Source organism: Adiantum capillus-veneris, chromosome 27 (genome assembly GCF_014529385.1).
Source record: "Adiantum capillus-veneris isolate H3 chromosome 27, ASM1452938v2, whole genome shotgun sequence".
Taxonomy (NCBI): domain Eukaryota; kingdom Viridiplantae; phylum Streptophyta; class Polypodiopsida; order Polypodiales; family Pteridaceae; genus Adiantum; species Adiantum capillus-veneris.
Genome location: NC_140957.1, coordinates 85,909,868 through 85,933,659, shown reverse-complemented (window position 1 = coordinate 85,933,659; position 23,792 = coordinate 85,909,868). Strand labels below are relative to the sequence as shown.

Sequence of the window (23,792 nt, the reverse complement as noted above, 5' to 3'; positions counted from 1 at the left end):
CAAATAACTTGGATAATTCTGGAGTCTTAATTGTTGATTTGGTTGGAATAAACTTACATGGTTTAGTCAACCCGGTCTACGACCACCCATACTGGGTCATGACCTCGTACAGTGGTTGGTAAACCCACAATAAAATCCATAGGGATATTTTTCCGTTTCCCATTGGGAATATCCAAAGGATGTAAGAGTCCTCCTGCTTTTAGGTGCTCTCCTTTGTTAACTTGACATTGTTGGCAATGCAAGACGTAATCTTGAACAAAGCCATGTAAACCTGGCGAGTAAAACTGTCGTCGCACGAGAGCATAAGTCTTTTTAATACATGAGTGCCCTGCACTTGGACTGTCATGACATTCATAAAGAATTTGGCACTAAATTTCTGTGTCCGTTGGTACACAAACTCTCCCCTTATGGAGTAGGTACCCATTGTTGATGGTAAAATTATTCCATCGCTGTAGTTCATCACTCGACAGAGAAGAACTATGTATGGAGGTTAACAATACACTACCAACATTGGAGTGAGAAGGATCCCTCATTTGCACATGGCTCCACACTTTGGAATATGCGTCATCCTGCTCATGTTTTCCCTTTAGAGAATCCAAAAATTCACTGCGAAGTTCCATGAACAAGAGAGAATTGATCCCAGGCATACGACTAAGAGCGTCAGCCACCACATTGTATCTTCCTTTACGATACCGGAGCTTTGCGTCATATTCTTGAAGAATCTCAGCCCACCTAGATTTTTGACCCTTCAAGTCGGTTTGTTGTGTAAACCATTTAATGCTTTCATGGTCAAATACAATCTCAAATTGAGCGCCATACAAATCATGTCTCCATGTTTTCAAGGCAGACACTATTGCATAGATTCATGTTCAGAAGTAGAATAATTCTGCTGTGCTGAATCAAGCTTCTTGTTTTCAAATGCAATTGGCTGCCCTTCTTGTGCAGGATTTCTCCAATAGCACGGTCACTCGCATCCGTTTCCAAAATGAATGGTTTTAAAGGATCTACCATAGCTAGAATTGGAGCTGTAGCTAATGCATCCTTGAGCGTATGAAAACTATGCTGCTGAGTGGGTCCCCACTGAAAGGTCTTGCCTTTGCCTTTCAATTGGTCCGTCATGGGAACATCAATGTTAGCATAGTTTTTAACGAACCTTCGATAAAAACCTGCAAATCCTTTTAAAAATCTTTAACTCTTCCAGATTTTTAGGAGAAGGCCACCGCCGAATGGTATCCACTTTGGATTGATCCATGTATAGCCCAATAGCTGAAATAACATGCCCAAGATAGTGAATTTCCTCCTTTAAAAAATCACACTTAGATTCCTTGGCATATAATTGATTTATTCGTAACAATTTGAACACCTGCTTCAGATGTTGTAAGTGTTCTTCCTCAGAAGCACTGTATACTAGAATGTCATCGAGAAAAATGATGACAAATTCGCCCAAGTACGGTTTTAAGACACTATACATAAGTGTCATGAATGTTGCGGGCGCATTGGTTAATCCAAAAGGCATAACCAAAAATTCGTAGTGTCCAAACCTTGTTTGGAATGTAGTTTTGGATATATCAGCAAATCGAATACGTACTTGGTGATAACCCGACCGCAAGTCTATTTTCGTAAAAATACGAGCATGAGTGAGCTTGTCGAACAACTCATTCACGCATGGTAATGGGTATTTGTTCTTAATAGTAACCCCATTTAAGCCACGATAGTCTACGCACATGTGCATACTACCATCTTTTTCCTTCACTAATAGGATAGGAGAAGCCCATGGTGAAGAACTGGGTTGGATAAACCCTTTGCTAAGATAGTCAGCAAGATGATGTTCCACCTCAGCAGCTTCAGAGCAACTCATGCGGTAGGGTGGTTTAATTATTGGTTTACTGCCTGCAACCACATCGATGCTATGTTGCACCGATCATGTTGGCGGTAATCCTGATGGCAAATCATTAGAAAAAACATCATGAAATTCCTTTAATAAAATTTTTAAAGCACTAGCAACCTTTGCTTGTTGAGAAGTAGCCATTGGTGGAAGAGATGAGAGAGAAGCATGCGGCTTTGAGGAATGTTCAACATATTCAATATTGGAAAGAAAATGAGTAACACAAGAAAACTTGATCTATTTCATTATTAGAAACGAGCTGCATAAGCTCAACTTTACATATCAATGGTGAGGAAGGCACATCCTTCTCTCCTAACAACAACACATATGCGCCATGGGATTCAAACATCAAGCTGTTGTGCTCATAGCTACGCTTCAGTGATGGTCCTAAGCTATGCAACCATTCCCTACCAAGTACCACATTTGCCCTCTCCATGTTCATAACATGAAAATCCAAGGATGTGGAGTAGCCTTGTATTTTCAACGGTACAGCTCGGACTTGAGTATCCCAGATTTTGGCATCATAACCATCTATCATTGCTACCTTGTAGCGGTGAGAAATCGGAGTTTGAGGCAATTTGAGTTTTTTCACCAATGTATATTAATGAAATTGTGAGTAGCACCATCATCTACCAAGATGTGCACCTTGTGAACTTGCAAAAATCCGTGCATACGCACTAACTCATGTGGTCTGAAGGTCTGTTGCCACATGGAAGCTGTGATACAGCATTCATGCAGCACCTCGGTGTGTGTTACTTCCACCGTAGAGAATCGTGAGGAAGACTCAAGAGACAGCAATTGCACCGTGTGCACTGCTTTCTCCTTGCCATGAACAGCAGATTCCCCTTGGAACAATCCTTTTGCCCATGGCCGCTTCCCAAGCATTGAAAACATAACTTCTCTTTTTTAGCCTTATCAAAGTCCTCTGGAGAGAGAGGACCACGGGACCCCTTGGGTTTTTTAACTGCTTCAGAATTGGCTACTATAAATTTTCTTTTATTGTGCCCATATTGTGTACGTGTATTACCATGTGTATTAGCAAGCACGTGATTATTATGTGATTTGTTTTCATCTGGATCATCATGAATATGTGCTTTCACTATGGCCTCCTCAAGTGTTTTAGGGTCCTGTGTCTTGACGTGCTTCTTAAGCTCTGGCATCAGACTGCAAATAAACCCACGTACTTGCTGAAAGGTGTCTAGTCCTTCCAACTTGAGGATAACATCTCGATAGTGAGAGATATATTCCAGTAATGATGGGTGTTGGTGCATGGAACACGTGTCCCAAGCCGTCCAATTTCGATCTGCCTCATTTGTAGGCAAAAATTCTTTTTGAAACATAGTCCCAAAGGCTGCCCAACTATGTGGTATGATATTCTTCTCCTTGAGAGACATCCACCATTTGTAGGCCTTGCCTTCTAGAGTTAGACTTGTTTGCAGTGCTCTGACTGCATTCGAAGTACGCCGTAAGGCGTGAATTCCATCCCACCTGCTGAGAAAGATATTCACTGCATCCTTATTTGTGATCTCGGTCTTCCCCCTTAAAAGTCGGTGGTTTGGTGTTTTTCAACAACTCATCCACCTCCTTGGCAGTGAGAGTGTGCAAAGAATCTAGAGATGGACCTTGTCCATGATCAGAAGGGCCTTGCCACTGAAAAACAGTGTGCTCATGCATGTGTGTGTCAACAGGGCCCTTGGCCTGTTGCTGCATAAATTGTAACACTAACGTCGATAATTTAGTGACATTTTCATTTAAAGATGCAAAATTTCCTTCCATTACTGATATGCATGTCTGAAGTGCACGAGATTCCTGAATATCAAGCAATTCATAAGCGTCATCACCTCCCGTAGCGTCGCGGGCACCCTCTGTAAGAGCATCCGGCCGCGAGCCATCATGGGTAGGATCAGGCGTATGATGCTCGAAATCAAAGTTCATATTGATATCTGAATCCATGGCAACACCGTGCAGTGGAAGGAAGAGAAAGAAAAATACCTTGAGTCAAAAAATAATCCCGTAGTCGTAGTTTTCACTACAGTCGATAATTAGCCTTGCTAATTATGTTGGATACTGGTTTGATGTGATGCTACAATTTCTGCAATTTGGAAGAAGGAGCAAGAAATTGACATCTTGTCAAGAAGTTCTCGGCCCTTTGGCGAGGTTATGTTGCCCTTGACTGGTGTCGTGTCGCTCCGCTCCCATGACAAGAAAATGAGCAAAGGAATGGTGATCAAGAGTATTTCAACCCTGCATGGTTAATCAACAGTTATAAGGGCTTGCTAACAAGCCAATTTATAAGCTAAAAGTGTGCCAGCTGCGGCTTTAAGGGTTAGAAGATGTCTTGGTAATACTAAACAGTGAGTATGCTTGAAGTGGTCATAGCTGGGATTTTATTAATCCAAGTTGAAGTACTCAAAAAGCTCTACATGCCTGTCTTTACGGCTCGTCAATCGGAGCTACAGATAAAAAGTTATGACAATTTTAAGTTGAGTCTGTAGCAGATCCATGCAGCTGAGGGGGGAAAACTAGAATGAATGCTTTAGGCTGAAGTGCACAATTTCTGGAGCAAGTCGGTCTTTTCAGATCAGTGATCGGAGTCTCGCTTTCCAAGTTATGGGCCGTTAAAGATTCTCCGAGGGCCGGTTCCGTCTCAGTCTAGCGGGCTCGGCCGGAGAGCCATCTGAGAATTTTTGAGCTTTATTTGGGTTTTGATATGCGGGAGCAACAAGTGCTTTGAAGAGTTCTCTGTCAAAAATGTCGTCTTTTGGAATGCAATGATTACAGAGAATGCCGACACGGTTGTGGCAAGGTGTGCAACACTAAACTGAGCAACAAAAATCACGATGATGATGTCAGTCGAGGGCGGTTGAAGAAAGATGTTGATGATAGAAATGATTTAATTGATGTTTACGCCAACTGTGGTGGCTTACGAAAGCATAAATTCTTTTATGAGGTCTCACTACAAGATACCATGCAGATGGCGAGGGAGTCACGGGCAATTTTACTCAAATGTGAAGGGCTTTCGGAGCCTTGGTTAATTTACATGCCAAGCCACTCGGTGCCTGGGTAAAGTTGTTTGCCAAATGTTAAGGTCGGCCGCCCAAGGAGCTAAGCCAAAGGCCCGCCCAAAGGTCTCCTCAATGGCCGCCCGTTTTTAAGCAAAGGGTTTCTTTTATAAAACCTAGTGTGAAGAGGGAAGGAGATGGCGAGCAGGCAGCGAAAGGGTTGGGACGGGGCTGAAGGACCGCTCGCGCCGGGTTGTGCAGGGCTCGAATGAGCACGGGTGTAAAGAAGAAAAGGACTGGCATGCCGTCGCACTCATTTTCGGAGCTTCTCCCGCGCGATTCCGTGCTACTCGTCCCGTCAACTACCACGTCATCAAGCGGCTATTCCCATTAGCGATATCGCTAATGGGATGGCCGAGAATAGAAACTTTCTCATGCAACCTATAAAAAGGCTCTCTCGTGTGATTTAGGGCTCGGGGGGGAATCATCATTCTTGAAAAATCTCTTTGGAGGCAAATCTCCAAAGCTCTTATTATCATCAGCTTAACCTCACACGTAAGCTATCTATCTCTCTCCAGAATCAACAAAGGCCAAGACGGTTTCTTAAGCTCGAAGCTAACTTCTCCTCATAATCTCGAGGTCCTTACTCTCTCCGGGAGAGGGAACCTAAGCTCTTATTATCATAATCTCAATATTCTTAAGCCTCCTCCTCATAATTTAAGCTCTTAAGACTCATTGACCAAGGGATCACCATAAGCTTATGAAAGGGAGAATCTTAATCTCCATAGCTAAGCTAAGCTTCAAAATCTCTAAGCCGAACCTCACTTACACTAATTAAGCTAAGCCTAATTCTTAAGCCAATCCTAATCAAAGGTATTCAAGATCCTCTTGATTTTTCTAATCTCTCATTAGCCGTTCATAAGCTCTCTAACTCTCGAGCCTCTAATCCTAAGCCATGAGCCAAGCTCGCAAAATCAAGCCTAATCTCTTGAAGCCAAAACCCTTGCTCTCATAAGCTAAGCTTGATCTCTAATCTTGTTCTCTAAGCCAATTCCCTAAGCCAGGCCAAAACTTCTAAGCCACCATTAACCATTCGAATCGGGAAGCGGAAGCCAAATTAGGCGGTCGTTGTAAGAAGAAACTCCTGAGCCTTAACGAAAAGAAGCACAAGGCGATACAAAGCAGGTCATTGATAATTTTCTCGTTTAGCACCTGGATTAAGCCAGGTTTCTTCTTGTAAGGAGCATTAAGCCTCCCATAATGATTGATTAATGATGATTACGGTTGATTAAGTGGAATTAAGAGAACCGTTTGCTTTAAATACTGTTGTTGGTAATTGCGTCTGCTGCACCTTTTTTTCCCGCACCTCTCACAGCCAGGGGCCCGGTGCCTTCCCGGCTCACCTTTCGCACAATTATCCCCCGACATTCTTGGTGAACCCGATGCGAAACGAGCCAGGGTGGGAGGTCAGGATGGAGATCTCAGCAGAATTGATGCAGTTTATTGAAGATTACAACTTCAATAGATTTGATAAAAATCTAGCAGCAGCAGATCTGCCAAAATGTTGGGCTTAGTTCAGGGATGCTTGCAAGAAGTAAAAGCTATGAAGATGAAAAAGCAACTTGATGATGCAGTGGAGATGGCACTTGATGCCGTGCATGAGCAGTATGGGATTTTTCAAGGACATGATCCGGATGGACTCCTCGCATGCTATCGAGCGGAGATGAAGAGCCGAGGAATTGCGCGTACGGTCCGGCTTTGGGAGCCCCTTCTACGAGCTTCATCGGTTGTTTGGGTAAGCATGCGTTATCTGATTTCGCATTGCAGCATATCCGCGCGTTCACATTGAGTAGAGCTACACATTAGGCACTTCAGATTTCGGAAACAAAGACCAACAGATTTCGGCCAGACATCCTACGTGTTTCTGCACCGGGTGTTTTGGGTCGTGATTTTCGTTTATAGACCTTAGGGAGAGCGGCCTATAGGTATTAGTAGGGTCTCCTTCAAGTTCTATGGTGTTTCCAAAGTGTTTGATGGGTGTTCGGCTCTAACAAGCGTTGTAGGAAGATTCCTCTTTTGCACTTTTGAAGACGGTGACTTAGACAATTGGTAGGGACCTCTGTAGGAATTAGTTAGGAGTCGGTCGAGTGTAGGTTGACACCTTATGCTTGCTTCCACGCGCCTGCGGGTCGAGCTTCGTCCTTAGCTTACATTACTTGTTAGGTGAGTTCTCGTTGTGCTGACGTCCGTCACGGCGTACCCGTCCAACAGAGAGTATGAAGCTAAGTCTGGATTGAGAGCAATCCCATCTCAAAGACTTTCTCCCAATAGAGTAATGGATTCACAAGAATTGATTGAGTTATTGTCCACACCTATGGCATGCACAATCACGTTAGCCGAACTCCTGAGGTTATGACCAAACATGTGGACCACCGTAGGCAAATGTTTAGAAAAATTTGGAGTAAAAGACCCTACCTCGAGAATTGGACAAGCCTCAACTAAACACTAGGCTTGTACCTTTAAACAAGGTTGGAGAATATTGCGAGGGGGAAGATGGAAATACCATACTACCAGTAGAATTCAAGGGAGTAGTATCCAAGGCTATTCTCAACAGTGGAGCAGGAGTCGCTATCGCCACCAAAGAAATCTGGAAAAAATGGGGAAAACCGGCTGTGAGAGCAACCAAAATCATATCCCACGCAGTGGGACTATTTTGCAGATGTTTTTGTTCATGAAAGCTCAAGAATTATCGAGTTAACAATGAAGGAGATTAATGAACGAGGCCAACTTATTTTCTATAAAGAAGAAGGGGATCATATGCAGTTCCTTAATTATGATCAATTTTGGGACCATATCTCTGCAAGAAGTCAAGCCAAGGCAAACATAGCTTTGGAAGTAGCGGATTCAATGAGACAGAGGACCATATTTTGAGCAACCAAGCAAAGGTACATAATGAATTTACTACTGAAACACAAATGTATGAATTTTTTTCAAAGATTGCTCGCATGGAAGTTACTTCGAATAATGGTTCTAGTGAAGAGATAGACTGTACAACAAAATTTTTTCAAGCTACTGATCTTGGCATGGGATGCTCTCAACAAGTCTATCAAGAGAAGAGCCACTACAGGCTTTTAAAGATTCTATCGGCACTATAGCTGAGCAGGGTAGCATATTTATTACATATGATTGTAGAAGCAAATCTTTTATACATGCAATAGCTGATGAAGTGGGCGAGACTGTGAACCTAACACAGGATGTACCTGATAATGTTAAGGAACTTATGGTTGCTTCAAGCAATATATTTGCCGATTCTATTATCACACAAGCAGATTCCATAATTGATGGGTTTTTGGCCCAATCTGAAGAAGAAGGTTATAGCAGTATAGCTCAGCTTTGTGATGCATGTACCCCTTCAGAAGGGGTGCCTGATGAACCTTTTCAAAGTTATAATGGCTTGTTAAGTAGCATGGATGCAGATGAAGAAGCAGAGGGCGATATTGAAGATTGCCTATATCATGTTGATTGTGTGCAGGATATTGACCTGGATTTTACATCTATGCATATATATGGGCTGCAAGAGGAGCCAACTCCTATAGCTTTGATGAATGATGAGACTTCCAAGGTTGATTTTCCCAAGGATGTTATGGATGAAGATCTTTAGGATAAAGCTATTATTCATTATCAACCTCAAGAGCCAGGTAAAAATCTCTCTGATGATACAGGTCCAGAAAGTCCTAAGATTTCTCGTAATTGCTATGAAGCTAGAGGGGGTGATGATGCTAAATCATCCTTGATACAACATAAAGTGCTCAAGATTTTTCATTTTCTTGGACGATGTGCCAAATGTGGTTGGATTTGGATATTATTCCTAATTCTTATGTCAGTGATGTCCTGGCTACTAGTAAAAGGGAGTCAGAATTCTTTAATTCTTGCTAGTAACGACCTTAAGTTACCAAAAGTTTATGAGATGTGGCTGCTACATTATGCCTCAGGTGAAGCTCTAGTATATTGCGGAGGCCATCAATGCTATGTGATTTTAATGGTATTTGATCCAGGTGATTCGAAAGATCATCAAAAGCAGGTTCATTATGGATGGGTATTTTTGGGTCTACATTGTGGTTTCTTTCTGCTAGATCCTGACATAGCATATTTGGAGCAGAAGTGCTTGAATTTGATTGATTCAAAATGTATATGCTCATGTGGATATTATGCTACTCCACTATTGGGGCAATTCCTTATTATCCCATTTGATCCTGGGAGCTATTGAAGAGCAACTTGCAGATTCAGAGACTTCATTTATTTTCCTGTAGGAAGCAGGTTACTTGGCAGTAGATTTGTTTTTGGATGTATGATAAGACAGAAGTGTTTTTGGTTATATGATCAATAAGATTACATGGCTAGCTTCCAGTTGACATCTTGGACAATTGTTATAGTATCTTCACATCTTTTGAGATGGTTCTACTACCAGAACTTGAAGTAAAGGACTTGACGACCATTCCGTGTGCAGACAGAGTAAGGCATATTTGAGCTTGAGAGGGTTCCTTAAAGAGAGCTGATGGTCAAGCCGTGTGCATAATTAACTGGAGCACTTGAGTTTGGCGGGGTTCACTAAACAGATTTTTCATAATTGCATGCTTTGGAGATACGACCACTACGGTTCAAAGATTTGTGATGGGACAGCTACCAGATAATTGAGCTAGACTATTGATGTTATGATTTACACATTCTTTTTGTTTTACATAGCTTTATCAACTACGTGAACTTGATGACAAGTAGCTTAAGGTATTTATAGAGATGCAACTTGAAGACCGGTTGGCAGAGACCGGAGGCTGTGCAGGTTCAGAGGGGGTGAATGTTGTGCCGCTCCGCTCCCATGACTAGAAAATGAGCAAAGGAATGCTGATCAGGAGTATTTGAATCCTGCATGGTTAATCAATAGTTATAAGGGCTTGCTAGCAAGCCAATTTATAAGCTGAAAGTGTACCAGATGGGGCTCTAAGGACCAAAAGATGTCTTGGTAATGCCAAACAGTGAGTATGCTTTAAGTGGTCATAGCTGGGATTTGACAAAATCGAAGTACTTGAAAGGCTCTACGTGCCTGTCTTTACGGCTCGTCAATTGGAGCTACGGGTAAGAAGTTATGACAGTTTTAAGTTGAGTCAGTAGCAGATCTGTACCGGATTGGGCAACTGCATCTGAGGGGACAAAACTGGAATGAATGCATCAAGCTGAAGTGCTCACTTTGTGGAGCATGTCGGTCTTTTCAGATCGGAGATCGGGTTTACGGTTACCAAGTTATTGGCCGTTAAAGTATCACCGGGGGCCGGGTTCGAACTGCCCTGGTCGCCCTGATCAATCACATTCATCTGGCTTAATGCAGTGCGGTGCCGATATGTATGTCAAATGTGGTGTCCTCCCTTATGGAGCTATGGCCTCCCAAAGCCAATAAAAGGCATGGCCGCCCACTTGCTAAGAAAAAAAAAGGCAACCCTATTTTTTTTTGAAGGGAGTGAACATTCAAAAAAGGAAGAGAACGAGCATGGCGGGCGGCAGAGTCGCAGGCAACGAGGAGGAAAAATTGGCTTGCGCAGGTTGAGGGAATTGTCGGATGACGCCGGCGAAGAAGACGAAAATGCCTAGCATGCCAGGGCGCTCCAGTTTGGTTCTAATTTTGAGCAGTTTGACGGAGCTGGGATTTCGACGCCGCCACATCATGGGGACAGTTCCTGCAACGTCAGCCACCCATTAGCGACATTACTAATGGGTAGGCTATTTTTAGAGGGGTCAGCATGCAACCTAAAAGAGAAGGGAATCATGTAATTTGGGCTCTCTCCTCCTCATAAGCTCCTTAGGCTCTGAAGCTCCCTCCTCATGCCTTCAAGCTCTTAAGTTTCTTAAGCTAATCCTCCTCATAAGCTCGATATTCTTAAGCCTCCTCCTCATAACTTAAGCTCTTAAGAATCATTAACTAAGGGATCACCATAAGCTTACGAAAGGGGGAATCTTAATCTCCATAGCCAAGCTAAGCTTCAAAAGCTCTAAGCCAAGCCTCACTTACACTAATTAAGCTAAGCCTAATCTCTTGAAGCCAAAGCCCTTGCTCTCATAAGCTAAGCTTGATCTCTAATCCCATTCTCTAAGCCAATTCCCTAAGCCAGGCCAAAGATTTTAAGCCACCATTAACCATTCGAATTGGGAAGCAGAAGCCAAATCAGACGGCCGTTGGAAAAAGAAACTCTTGAGACTTAACGAGAAGAAGCAGAAGGAGATACAAAGCAGGTCATTGATAATTTTCTTGTTTAGCACCTGGATTAAGCCAGGTTTCTTCTTGTAAGGAGCATTAAGCCTCCCATAATGATTGATTAATGATGATTACGGTTGATTAATTGGAATTAAGAGAACCATTTGTTTTGAGCACTGTTGTTGTTAATTGTGCCTGTTGCACCTCTTTACCCGCACCTCTCACATCCAGGGGCCCGGTGCCTTCCCCGGCTCACCTTTTGCACAATTATCCCCCGACATTCTTGGTGAACCCGATGCGAAATGAGCCAGTGTCGGAGGTCAAGATGGAGATTCCAGCAGAATTGAAGCAGTTTATTGAAGATTACAACCTGAATAGATTCGATAAAAATCTAGCAACAATAGATCTGCCAAAAATGTTGGGCTTAGTTCAGAGGTGTTTGCACGAAGTAAAAGTTATGAAGATGAAAGAGTAGATTGATGCTGCAGTGGAGATGGCACTTAATGTTGTACATGAACAGTATGGGATTTTTCAAGGTCATGATCCAGATGGACTCCTTGCATGCTATCAACCAGCTATTCCCATTAGCGATATCGCTAATGGGATGGCCGAGAATAGAAAATTTTTCATGCAACCTATAAAAAGGCTCTCTCGTGTGATTTAGGGCTCGGGGGGGGATCAACATTCTTGAAAAAGCTCTTTGGAGGCAAAGCTCCGAAGCTCTTATTATCATCAGCTTAACCTCACACGTAAGCTATCTATCCCTCTCCGGAATTAACAAAGGCCAAGCCGGTTTCTTAAGCTCGAAGCTAACTTCTCCTCATCATCTGGAGGTCCTTCCTCTCTCTGGGAGAGGGAACCTAAGCTCTTATTATCATAAGCTCGATATTCTTAAGCCTCCTCCTCATAATTTAAGCTCTTAAGACTCATTAACCAAGGGATCACCATAAGCTTACGAAAGGGGGAATCTTAATCTCCATAGATAAGCTAAGCTTCAAAAGCTCTAAGCCGAACCTCACTTACACTAATTAAGCTAAGCCTAATCCTTAAGACAAGCCTAATCAAAGGTGTTCAAGATCCTCTTGATTTCTCTAATCTCTCATTAGCCGCTCATAAGCTCTCTAACTCTTGAGCCTCTAATCCTAAGCCATGAGCCAAGCTCTCGAAATCAAGCCTAATCTCTTGAAGACAAAACCCTTGCTCTCATAAGCTAAGCTTGATCTCTAATTCCATTCTCTAAGCCAATTCCCTAAGATAGGACAAAGCTTCTAAGCCACCATTAACCATTCGAATCGGGAAGCGGAAGCCAAATCAGGCGGTCGTTGGAAGAAGAAACTCCTGAGCCTTAACGAAAAGAAGCAAAAGGCGATACAAAGCAGGTCATTGATAATTTTCTCGTTTAGCACTTGGATTAAGCCAGGTTTCTTCTTGTAAGGAGCATTAAGCCTCCCAATAATGATTGATTAATGATGATTACGGTTGATTTATTGGAATTAAGAGGACCATTTGCTTTGAATACTATTGTCGGTAATTGCATCTGCTGCACCTTTTTTTCTCGCACCTTTCACAGCCAAGGGTGTGGTGCCTTCCCAGCTCACCTTTCGTACAATTATCCCCCGACGTCGGGTACCAAATTGAGATTCAAGGTCAAAATTATTACTGTACAGTAATTAAGTGAAAAATTCTGCAACTTAATCACTCCTAGCTTGCTGAACGATATACCTAGAATCAAGGTCCATGCCCCTCATTGTATGTCAAGACCCGTTTGGGTTGTAAGGGTGTGTGCCAGGGTGGGCATGCACCCTATATAAAAAATTTTTGCCCAAAGTTTTTGGACCTTAGGGCAACATGTGAAAAGCCCTGTCAAAACAACGATGGCGTTCTGTTGGCCGTCGAGAGAAGAGGAAACTCCCACAATGCGTGCAGTGCTCGATTGAGCCCGCCAAAGAGACGAGATCCCCTTAGCACGGTCTCGCGTGCCGTTTAAGGCCAAAAACAACAGAGTTGGAGGAGGTGATCCTATTTTCTTCCTCCCTTGCAATCGAGGTTGCCCACACGATGACTCACATTGAGATTTGTATGGAGAGAGTCACGCCTTCATGCACATGCAAGAAAAGCTCTAAAGAGGTGTGGCTCTCCACGCATTTTTGTCCCAAAAAGTAACTTGGCTCTTGATCCCAGTGTAAGAACTTGGGTGACTAGACTTAGGATCCTCCTCCCATTCTCCCAATATAAAGCCAGGTTCCTATCCTCTTACCTTAGAGGGATCCCCTTGTCCACACTGCCTAGCCTGGCCCCTGGCCCAGTCCGTGACTCCCTCGCCTTGCCCTTGTCCTGATAGTTTCCGGGCTTCAACAAGCCATGGGCAATCCATCCCTCCAAAGTGAATTGCAACGAAACTTCGTGCTCATGGAATTCTCCAAACTCTCCACCATGACGAGAGAGTACCTAGGAAGCCTCCTTGTGAGACTTCCAAAAGAGGCCTCTCTCCGATTCGGGAAAAAGAAGAGGATCCATATGAAGGGCTCAAAAATTTTCTCCTTGATGATGCAACTCCTTCTCAAAGGAGAACTCAAGAGCCCCCACCAAAGGAATGAGAAAGAAGTGAGTCTCCTGCCACCTCAACAGAGATGGCTCCACGAAGACGAAGGGCAAAACGCTCTCCATCACCTCCTAAACGGAGAAGACCATTGCACACTTCTCGACACCATAATTCAAAGAGGGATGACAAAAATCAAAAGAAGAAAAAGGCGAGAAAGAGGTCACCCTCTTCTCCATCTTCTTCATCCTCTTCCTCTTATGAAGAAAGTGATGGTGTAGACAAGGAGGAAAAGGCAAGAAAAAGGCGAGAAAGAGGTCACCCTCTTCTCCATCTTCCTGAAATTCTGCATCTTCTGAACCATCAAAAAGAAGAGGCCATAGGAAATCCTATGCCACGTGGAAGAGATCGTCCAAGCTCAAGAAGTTTAAAGAGAGAGGAAAGAGAATATCTTTCGTTACCTACGATGGCACCTTTGGTGCTACAGACAAAGTGTTGGATTTCATCAAACAATTCAATGCGGCGTTTGGAGATGAGGGATTCATGGAGTCGTCTAAGCTACAACATGTAGCTATGCACTTTCAAAAGTTCGCTAGGCAATGGTGGTCTAGCCTACGGGCCAACGGTGAAGCTCCACAAACATGGAAAGCTTTAAGAGCTTCCATCATGAAGCAGTTTGTGGCCATCGATGCCAAAGACAAAGTACTCACCGAATGGAAAAGCTTGAAGCTCTCTCCCTACCATACAAATATGTAGACAAGTTTTGGGACTTACATCTCAAAGCCACTATCTTCAAAAAGATGGATTTTGGAGAGCAAAAACAATAATTTTGTGCGGGCTTAAGTGAAGAAATGGCGGAGTATGTCAACTCCCAAAGGCCACACACCATATCTATGGCTATAGACCATACTATGGTGGCTTCTTGAATCAATTTCCAAATAGGGGATAAGAGAAATCTTAAGCCCACGGAAAACAAGGGTTCTAATGAGCCTAAGGGGAAGGTTAATGTCCAAAAGTCTCCTAAGGGCAATTCCAATAACAACAAAGCTAAGGAGAAGGGGGTTTACAAAGGCAAAAACAAACTCTCTCCTGAAGAGCTTGAGCGTTATCGCAAGGACAACCGTTGTTTCAAGTGCGGCGAGCAAGAGCATGCATAACGCGCTTGTCCCCAAAAGAACACTCGCCATCGGCCTCCTAGAGCTACGTTGGTTGAATCCAAGAAGAGGAAGCTCACCACAAAGGATCTCCTCTATGCCATGATTGGGGAAAGGTAAGAGAACATGATGCTTTTATTCTCTTTGACCTAGTTCCACTCACAATTTCATATCCACAGATTTGGCCACCAAGCTAGGCATCCAAGCCTACGAGATGGGAGATGTCCTACCTACCGATGGTGCTTTCAAGGGGCAAGAAGCTTCAATCACTCCCTTAATTGGGAAATTGAGGCTCCATGTCCAAAGCTATGTGGACAAAGAGGACTTCTTTATCTCTCCTCTGAAGCACGAGGATGTAATCCTAGGGTCACCATGGTTTGATCGCATGGCTGCCAATGTTAGATTCCTTGAGAGAAAAATCTACTTTAGGTTCAAGGAAAAAGATATGTAAATAGATGCTAAGGAGTTGGGTAACACTATACACATTGTTAATACACAAGCTTTCAATAAGTCAATAAAGAGCTCTATTTCCGTGTACATGATTTTTGTTAAAGATTCTCAAAATGACCTAATGCTTTAGCAAAAGAAAATATAAACAATCACAAGGAATTAGAGTTATCTAATTTTCTAAAGGGGTTTCAAGATTTTTTTATTGACGACATCCCTTGTGAACTACCTCCTAAATGAGGCAATGATGACCATGCAATTGAACTTCTTCCAGGAAGTTCACCACCTAACCAAACCTCCGTATAGAGTTTCTCAAGCTCAACAAGAGGAGATTATGCGGCAAGTGCATGAGTTAGTTGAGAAGGACATGGTTAGGCCTAGCTCATCTCCATTTTGTTCCCCCGTGCTACTAGTGCAAAAAAGAAAGATGGCACATATCGTACGTGTGTCGACTATAGAGAACTAAATAGGATCACTATCAAAAATAGGTTTCCCGTTCCACATGTAGAAGATCTATTTGATAAGCTACAAGGGTTGACCTACTTTTGTAGAATTGACCTAAAAAGTGGCTACCATCAAATAAGGATAGTTGATCAAGACATTGTAAAGACCACATTTTGCACTACATTTGGTCTTTATGAATATATAGTCATGCCTTTTGGCTTGACCAATGCACCAGCCACATTCAATCGCTTAGTGGAGAAGCTATTCAGGACTCACTGAACCTTTACTGGAGTGTTGTTTGATGATAGTATCATCTACTCTAATTCACTAGACGAACACAAGCAACATCTCCAGGTAATATTTCAAGAGAGAATAAAATTTATGTTAATCAAAAGAAAAGTGAGTTTTCTTACAAGAGATATAGTATTTAGGTCACATTATCTCTCAAGATGGCATCCAAATGGATCCATCAAAGTTAGAGGTAATAAAAGGATGGCCTAAACCAAGGAATCTTCATGAACTAAGAAGCTTTATAGGTATGTGTGCATACTATAGATGCTTCATAGAAAAGTCCTCACACTAAAAGCAGGACCATTACATGACCTAACAAAGAAAAAAATTAGGTATGCATGGTCTACCAAGGAGAAAAATTCTTTCAAAAAGCGTAAAGAAAAGCTTATCTCTCAACCTGTGCTTACACTGTCGGATCTCTCAAAGCCATTTGAGGTCCAATGTGACGCTTGTGGTGATTGCCTTGGAGCTGTTTTGCTGCAAGAAGGGCACGCCATAGCCTATGAAAGTGGAAGGCTCGACCCTGTTGAGAAAGCTCTAGGCATATATGAAAAGGAACTCCTCGCAGTTCTACATGCCTTAGATTCATGGAAGCACTATCTTTTGGGGACTCCTTTCATTCTGTGAACGAAATATGACGCAAACCAAGCTCTTCGACAAACAAATGAGGTGGGCAAATTTCCTTTCACAATTTCATTTTCATATTGCTCACATTGCTGGCAAGCATAATCAAGTAGCCGATGCACTCTCGAGACGGCCTAGAGTGAATGCGGTTTCCATATAGCAAGTCACAATGATCTATCTTCTATGATAGATGAGTATGCTATTGATCCCGATTTTAGAGATGTAATTTTAGCCCTTGCACTAGGGAAGAAAGAGGAACCATTTACTTTACAACATGGTTATCTTCTCTATGGCAATAGACTATGAGTTACTAACTCACTACGTGAGAAAGTAATGTATGAACCGCATGCTCCTTATGCGGGGCATAGAGGGATTTAGTCTACCCTAAAGGGGATTGAAACATATTTCTATTGGCCTACCATGAAAGAAAACATACAAGATTATGTTTCTAAATGTGTGGTATGCCAAAAGACAAAGTTTGATAGAGGGAAGCAACCTGGATTGCTTCAACCTTTGACAATCCTGAATTCACGATGAGAGAGCATATCCATGTATTTTATCTTTGGATTACCTAAGTCTATCCATGGGAAGACGGGAATATGGACAATAGTAGACAGGTTCAACAAACAAGCTCATTTTATACCTGTCAAAAAGACTATCAAAGCCATCAAATGGCAGCCCTCTTCATTTCACAAATCTTCAAGTACCGTGGCTTGCCAATGTCCATAGTGTTGGATAGAGATCGTAGAATGACCAATAATTTCTGGAAGGGTCTCTTTGAGAATTTAGGGACAAGGCTAAACTTCTCTTCGGCCTATCACCCGCAAACGGATGGCCAAAGTGAAATAGCTAACCTCACAATCCTTGATCTACTAAAAGCCTATGTAACGGAGGTAGATCAAAGGTCCCAATGGGAGAAGTACTTACCCTTAGTGGAGTATGCCTAAAATAATATTGTACATACTTCCATGGGAAAAGCACCTTTCGAGGTAATTGAGAGAAGATAAAAAAGTCCCCTGCTACTTAAGGTACATGGGAAGATCTTCAATGGAGATGAGTATAGCTGAGACCTACAAGAATCTTTCCAAAAGATTAAGGATGCTATCTCTATCTCACAACAAAGGCAAAAGGCTACTGTTGATCAGCACAGAAGATCCCAAGCCTTTAGAGAAAATGATTGGGGCTTACTTAAATTTCCCAAGGCTCGATTAAGGCACACGACGGGCAAGAATCCTAGAGGACACCAAAAGTACTCTGCTAAGTTAGCAAAAAGGTACTATGGTCCCTTCCGGATTCTTAGACCAATTAATGAGATGGCCTATCAACTCAATTTGTCCAACCATTGGCTCATACATAATGCTTTTCATGTGAGCCTACTAAAGCCTTACAAAGGAGAGCCACCTCAAGAACCAAATTTTGAAGACCCACCGGATATCGAGGACCAAGAAGAGGTGCTGCAGCCCGAGTCTATTTTTTGACATGAAGACAAGGTATTAAGAGGTGGTAAGACTTTCCGACGGTATCTTATTAAGTTTAAAAATTATCCTTTTGAAGATGCTAGATGGATGCAAGGCATACAATTAATGGATAACCTAAGCCTTGTCAATGCTTACAATGCTTCCCTAGAGTAAGCAAATGTACAAATGTTTAAAATGAACAAAGTCTTTGTCTTATAAGAATCTCTTTTTCTTTATTGTGCACAAATGTGAAGTAGTATGCATGCTTAGAAACAAGTTTGCGGAGACAATGTCTCCCAAACACCACGTAGAGCTTGTCACTCTAATATGGAAGATTGATAGGACTAATGTGCATATATGCTTGCGGCAGCTTAGGCTCTCAAGCGCCAAATGGACTAGTCATCCATTCTGGAATGATGTTGTAGGGTAAGATAGGGATCCTCTACCCGCAGCTAGAAAAAAGGAGTAATAGGCTTTATCGTATCCACCCCATAGTCGAGGATGACTATGATTTCAAGAGAGAGGTAATGTCATAATAACTAATATCTATTTCTCCTAAATGATTTTCTCATGTTAAACTGATCATTTAATATGGGGAAGTGCTAGGGGAGAAAAAACTAGAATATTGGTTAAGCTCGTAGACCAACCACATTAGGGATCCAAAGGAGGGAAAATAGGGATCCAAAGGGGGGCCATATGCAAAAGATCAATGTGCAACAATGGGCTTTAAAGACCCTAAGGTTCAGCCCGTTAAGACTTCCAAAATGCTAAGGTTCCAAAAATCAAAGGTTGTGCCCAATGGTCAAGCTTAGAAAAATTGGATGCTTTGTGTGTATACAAAAAAGTCTTCATGATTCCTACATAGGAGGGGGTGAGCCCTGTACGTAGGGGATGAGAGAGAAACACACACACACACACACACACACACACACACACACACACACACGCACACTCACAAGCTTCCTTTACATAAGGTAATGAGGGACAATGTCAGCTCCCTAGCCCAGATGCCTGCACTCAAATCCTATTGGATGGCCATAGAGGTGGATCAATAAGAATTAGGCTAGAGTAAATCTAATTTAATTCATTAAAAAACACTTAATAAAAGAACTAATAAGGATTAAGCTCTCTAGAAGACTACTGGACAGTCTCCCAAGGGGTCCAATGAGCATTCAATAGCCTAATGGCTTGCTTGATTCCTATTGGCCAGGAGACAAAGGGGTCCAATGAGAGTTTAGTTGCATTGATTAATTGCTTAAAGCTCTCACAAAAGGGGAAAGGAGGACACATGTCAGAAGGCTATCACTTATGCTTCTTACATCCTATTGGCTAAGCCTGGAGAGGTCCAATGAGGTGCCAGCAAGAGGATTTAGCAAGAGGGGTTGACCAAGAGAGAGAGGGGGCTGATTTTTCAAAAGCATTATTCCATTCAAACTCACACTAGCTCATGTGTGAAGCAAAATTCAGAATCTCTCTCTCTCTCTCTCTCTCCTGCTCAAGCTTTAATGGAAAGCTTATCACCTACTCCAAGATTGTGAGAAGGGAGGCCTACACCAACAACTCTTAGCTTTGTGATGTAAATCCAGCCAAGAGCCAAGCTTCAATGCATGCTCATCTCCTCTACCATGCTAATTACTAAGCTATGCTATGCTAATATGAGTGATTATGTGAGGAGATGTACTTCTTTCTCGTAAGACTACTCCTTCTTCCTATCAATCTACTCTCACACCCCGCTAGCTCGCACCATCTTCGAAGGTGTGTGAGGTCTTGGGTCTGAGACTGTGAGGGAACTGATGTTGTGTTTTAAAGTGTTTGATAGTGCTTGAAGCTTCCATCTTCTTTGCACTAGCTAGTTATTGAAGGAACACAAAGAATTGTATTGTAAAATGTCTCCCTTGATGGGGGAAACCTATAATACAAAGCCTTTTGGAGAGGGGACCGGCTCCATATAAATTCGGTCCTCAATTGTTGTCAATAGCTTAATATTTCTCTCGCTTTTGAAGTATTGTTCATGCCTATCTAACTAGGTGTTATGATTTTTGTTGCTCCCCATCCAAGCACTCTTGCTATGCTCATTAGGAATCTATTCTAATGAAATGCTCACTATTTATATGCTATTTTCCGCTACACACAAGTTACTAGGCCATTAAATGTTACAGCCGCTATCCTGTAAGTTTTCAAGATGCAGGGCAGCTTTGCCCAGGGAACCAAGGGCAGTTGTGTCTCTTGAAAAATTTTGCAACGCGGGGCAGAGCTACCCAGCGGAGCCGAGGCTAGTCCAACTCACTCCATCTTTTGTGGATTGAGCTCGTTCTCTATGTTGATGACCCTGTGAAGCGTTTTAATCACACTAAGGATGCATCCACCTGCTCAGGATCGTTTGCTCTGCGCTGCCCAATATCTCATGCTTCCTCATCATGGCACTCGTGTGTTGCAAGAGAGAGACAAAGTGATTGCCCACGGACCTACACATGTGTGTGTGTGTGTGTGCGTGAGAGAGAGAGAGAGAGAGAGAGAGAGAGAGAGAGAGAGAGAGAGAGAGCATGCGTTCATCACCTCCCCAATCCCCACTCCATTTATGCTCATGTGCATCCCCCATTGCTCTTGCCATGTCGACGCATGCATCACCCACCAACAACCATCTGGCCTCTGTGCTCAAAAAGAAAATTGGGACTGTCCCTCTTTCCCCACCCCCTCGTACCCTTTTCTTCCACACGGTCGTCTTGAACGAGGCACCTATTGTCAATAGCTCTTGCATTGCCAATTTTGTCCACTCTTTTCCTCCTTGGTCCTTAAGGAATCCTTTGAGATTCCCACAAATGAACTTACTTTTCAAAATTGCAGTCACCTACTTTGACCAAAAGATCTCCCAAGATTCCATATAATACTAACTAGTATGTGACCCGCACATTGCTGCGGCAAAAGAAACACTGTCTCTATTCTCATAGGGCTATCTTCTCTTCCAGGTGGAACATTTTCAATACTCTCTTCGTACATGTATAGTCTATCGCATTTCTGAAAGTGATGCATGACACAACATCTCAATAGATGTTGCAAAGCATTCTTTGACACCAAGATTGGGAGCTTCTCATAGACATTATTTTTATGAGGTGCTAGCCCTTGTTCAACAAACTTAGGAGTGCTCTAATTCTATTGGGGTGGGTATATATATATATATATATATATATATATATATATAGAGAGAGAGAGAGAGAGAGAGAGAGAGAGAGAGAGAGAGAGTCCTCCTTTTGGTCTACCTTGAACTAGCAGTGCTACCAAGCTTGATTATAGAGATTAGATAAGTTAGCATGGTGTGAAGAAATGCAAGCTAAGAAAATTCAATGTGATAATATTACTTTTTTTTAAATGGAGTGGGTTCTAGAATTGGTTTCAATGATAAGAACACAATTGGATTCAATGTTGCCGCTCCACTCTCTTACTTGCTTCTATCCATGCATCTTTATTATGAGCAAGACATGGTAGTAGTGCACATCATAACTACCTATATAAATAAGAAGGACATCTTTCCCTTGGTCTACTTAGAGTTGACAAAAGTTCTACCAAGTTGAGAAGAACAAACTAGATAAGCTAGCAAGCTTTTAAAGATGAAGGCCCACATTAGGAGAACTTTGGACTCACTTTTGGGCCCTGTAAGAAGTTCCACATCATCTTAGAGAGAGAGAGAATAAAAATGTTAGATAATATATTTTAGATGATGCTTTTTTGCACCAACAAACAACCAAAATAACATTCATTGTTAGGTAGCCGCCATCTTCTTTTCTTGTCCTTCGTTCTCTTGTCAGGAATCTAAATAACCGTGTGACTAATGATTTGAAACACCAATTTACAAGCGTTCCCTCCAAAAACATAAGCTACAGGAACTCTATCAACTCTAAACATGGGACTGCAATGATTTCAAACACGAGCTTCCAAGCCTTCGCTGCCAAAACTTGAGATATTTCGTTAGTCATAGGAATGGATAACACTTCTTTTCTTGATGAAACATCAATTTGAACTTGCAATACCCAACCCCTTCATCTTCAACGCTTACCCAAAGAAAGAACACACATCATCTTTACGTTGATGTATTGCAAGCATACGCACCATTGCAAAAATGTAGGAAGGAGTATTTCTTATCCCAACGGGAGAAAGAACTTAGAAGGACAAACAAGAACATCATTTGGATTTGTGGACCGATGGGTCTATCTACCCAAAGGATCTTACGACAAATGTGCCACCTCCCTTTGCTAATATTACTAACCTTTTACATTTCACAGTCGATGGCAAGGATGGGCTAATGGGGTACACTGAACATTTGGAAATGCAAAGATTGAATGCGAAAAAGCAAATAAACCTCCTAGTGATGGAGAACATGCAGCTGAAGAAACTCAATGAAGCATGCACTCAAAAGATTTCATCAAGCAGAGAGACAATAGAAAGCCTTGAGAAGAAGATCACAAGTTTTCATGTGAAAGACACTGTGCTTGGGAGTCAAAAAACAAAATGAGATCTATGTAACATAGAGAATAAGAAGATTGGTAGTGGCGGCCTGAAAAAATGAATACGAGCTTTAAGGTAACTCGAAGTTTGGTTTGTGCTTTTGTATCATATATATGCTTTACACTTTCTTATTACTAATCATTACGCATGGTGCTTTCTTTGCAAGACTTTGCTACATCCAAACTCGAACAAAGTAGGTTCCAAAATTGGAGTAGGTTTCAATGTCAGTGTGCATTACAGTCGTCTAGTTCCAAAACATGAAATTAAAGAGAGAACTCAAAAGAAATTTGATAAATTGAAAGGGAGGCTCCTTACCTCCTTCATGAAGGAGAATCAGTTGGAGCCAATGGAAGTGCAAGCAATACTTGATGAGAGTGACATCTCGCAAATGGCATATAGGGCTCTTTTCAAAGCATAAGCTAAAAAATCTCAAAATAAATTACAAAGAGGATCATCGCTTCCAAAGCCATCACATGTAAAGACTGCACGTCTACACGTAAACGATAAGGCGTTTGAGAAACTTGGATCACCATTCCATATTGAAGCAACATTTGTAGGCAAGGGGAGAGAGGTACAGTATAACGAGCATAACAACCTCTTTGTTGATCTTGAAGCATTACAAAGGTATGCAGTTCACTTCTTTCATATGAGTTGAGAGGATTTCAATGGGGTTCTCAAGTTTTCTTTGAAGCTCGACGAGTGCAAGGTCCTGAAGAACAGGAATCTAGAGAGAGTCACCATTACCCTCATGAATAGAGCTTTGGATCCATCAATAACCAAAGAGGACCCACGATATTTCAGTCTACAGTTCGAAAATAATATTTTGACACTAGGTTTATTTGAGATACACTTGGTTCAATCTATAATAACAAAAATATTGCATGTATGGTTCTTGGCTTTATGTTCCTTTTTTTACATACAGGTTGATAAAGAAAATTTTGAAATCCTCCATTGGGTTTTTAGTCAAACCAAGATTACTTCTATCATCAGCGACGAAAGAAACAGAGGTTTGATTTTAGTGGAAGGATTTGGTGACTACAAAGTCGAATGGCACATTGCAGGTGACTTAAAACTCTTAAGTGCGTGTACAACATAACACACGGTACATTCGTGGTGGCAAATCCATGTTTATACTGCATGGATGATGCACAATCTCTTGAGAGTGTGCAATGGAGTAGAGCTCCCAATAGACATCTTCAAGATGAATC

General features: G+C 42.1%; 1 protein-coding gene across 1 annotated transcript in view; it reads left to right on the top strand.

The window, feature by feature from the left end:
- LOC147422317 (uncharacterized) overlaps positions 1-23,499 on the top strand; it is a 33,336-nt gene extending 9,837 nt beyond the window's left edge. Inside the window, exon 2 of the mRNA XM_086503611.1 lies at positions 22,362-23,499. Within this exon, the coding sequence (XP_086359737.1) occupies positions 22,362-22,591 (230 nt within the window). The 3' untranslated portion in view covers positions 22,592-23,499. The remainder of the gene's footprint in view (positions 1-22,361) is intronic.
- Positions 23,500-23,792: the final 293 nt, after the last annotated feature.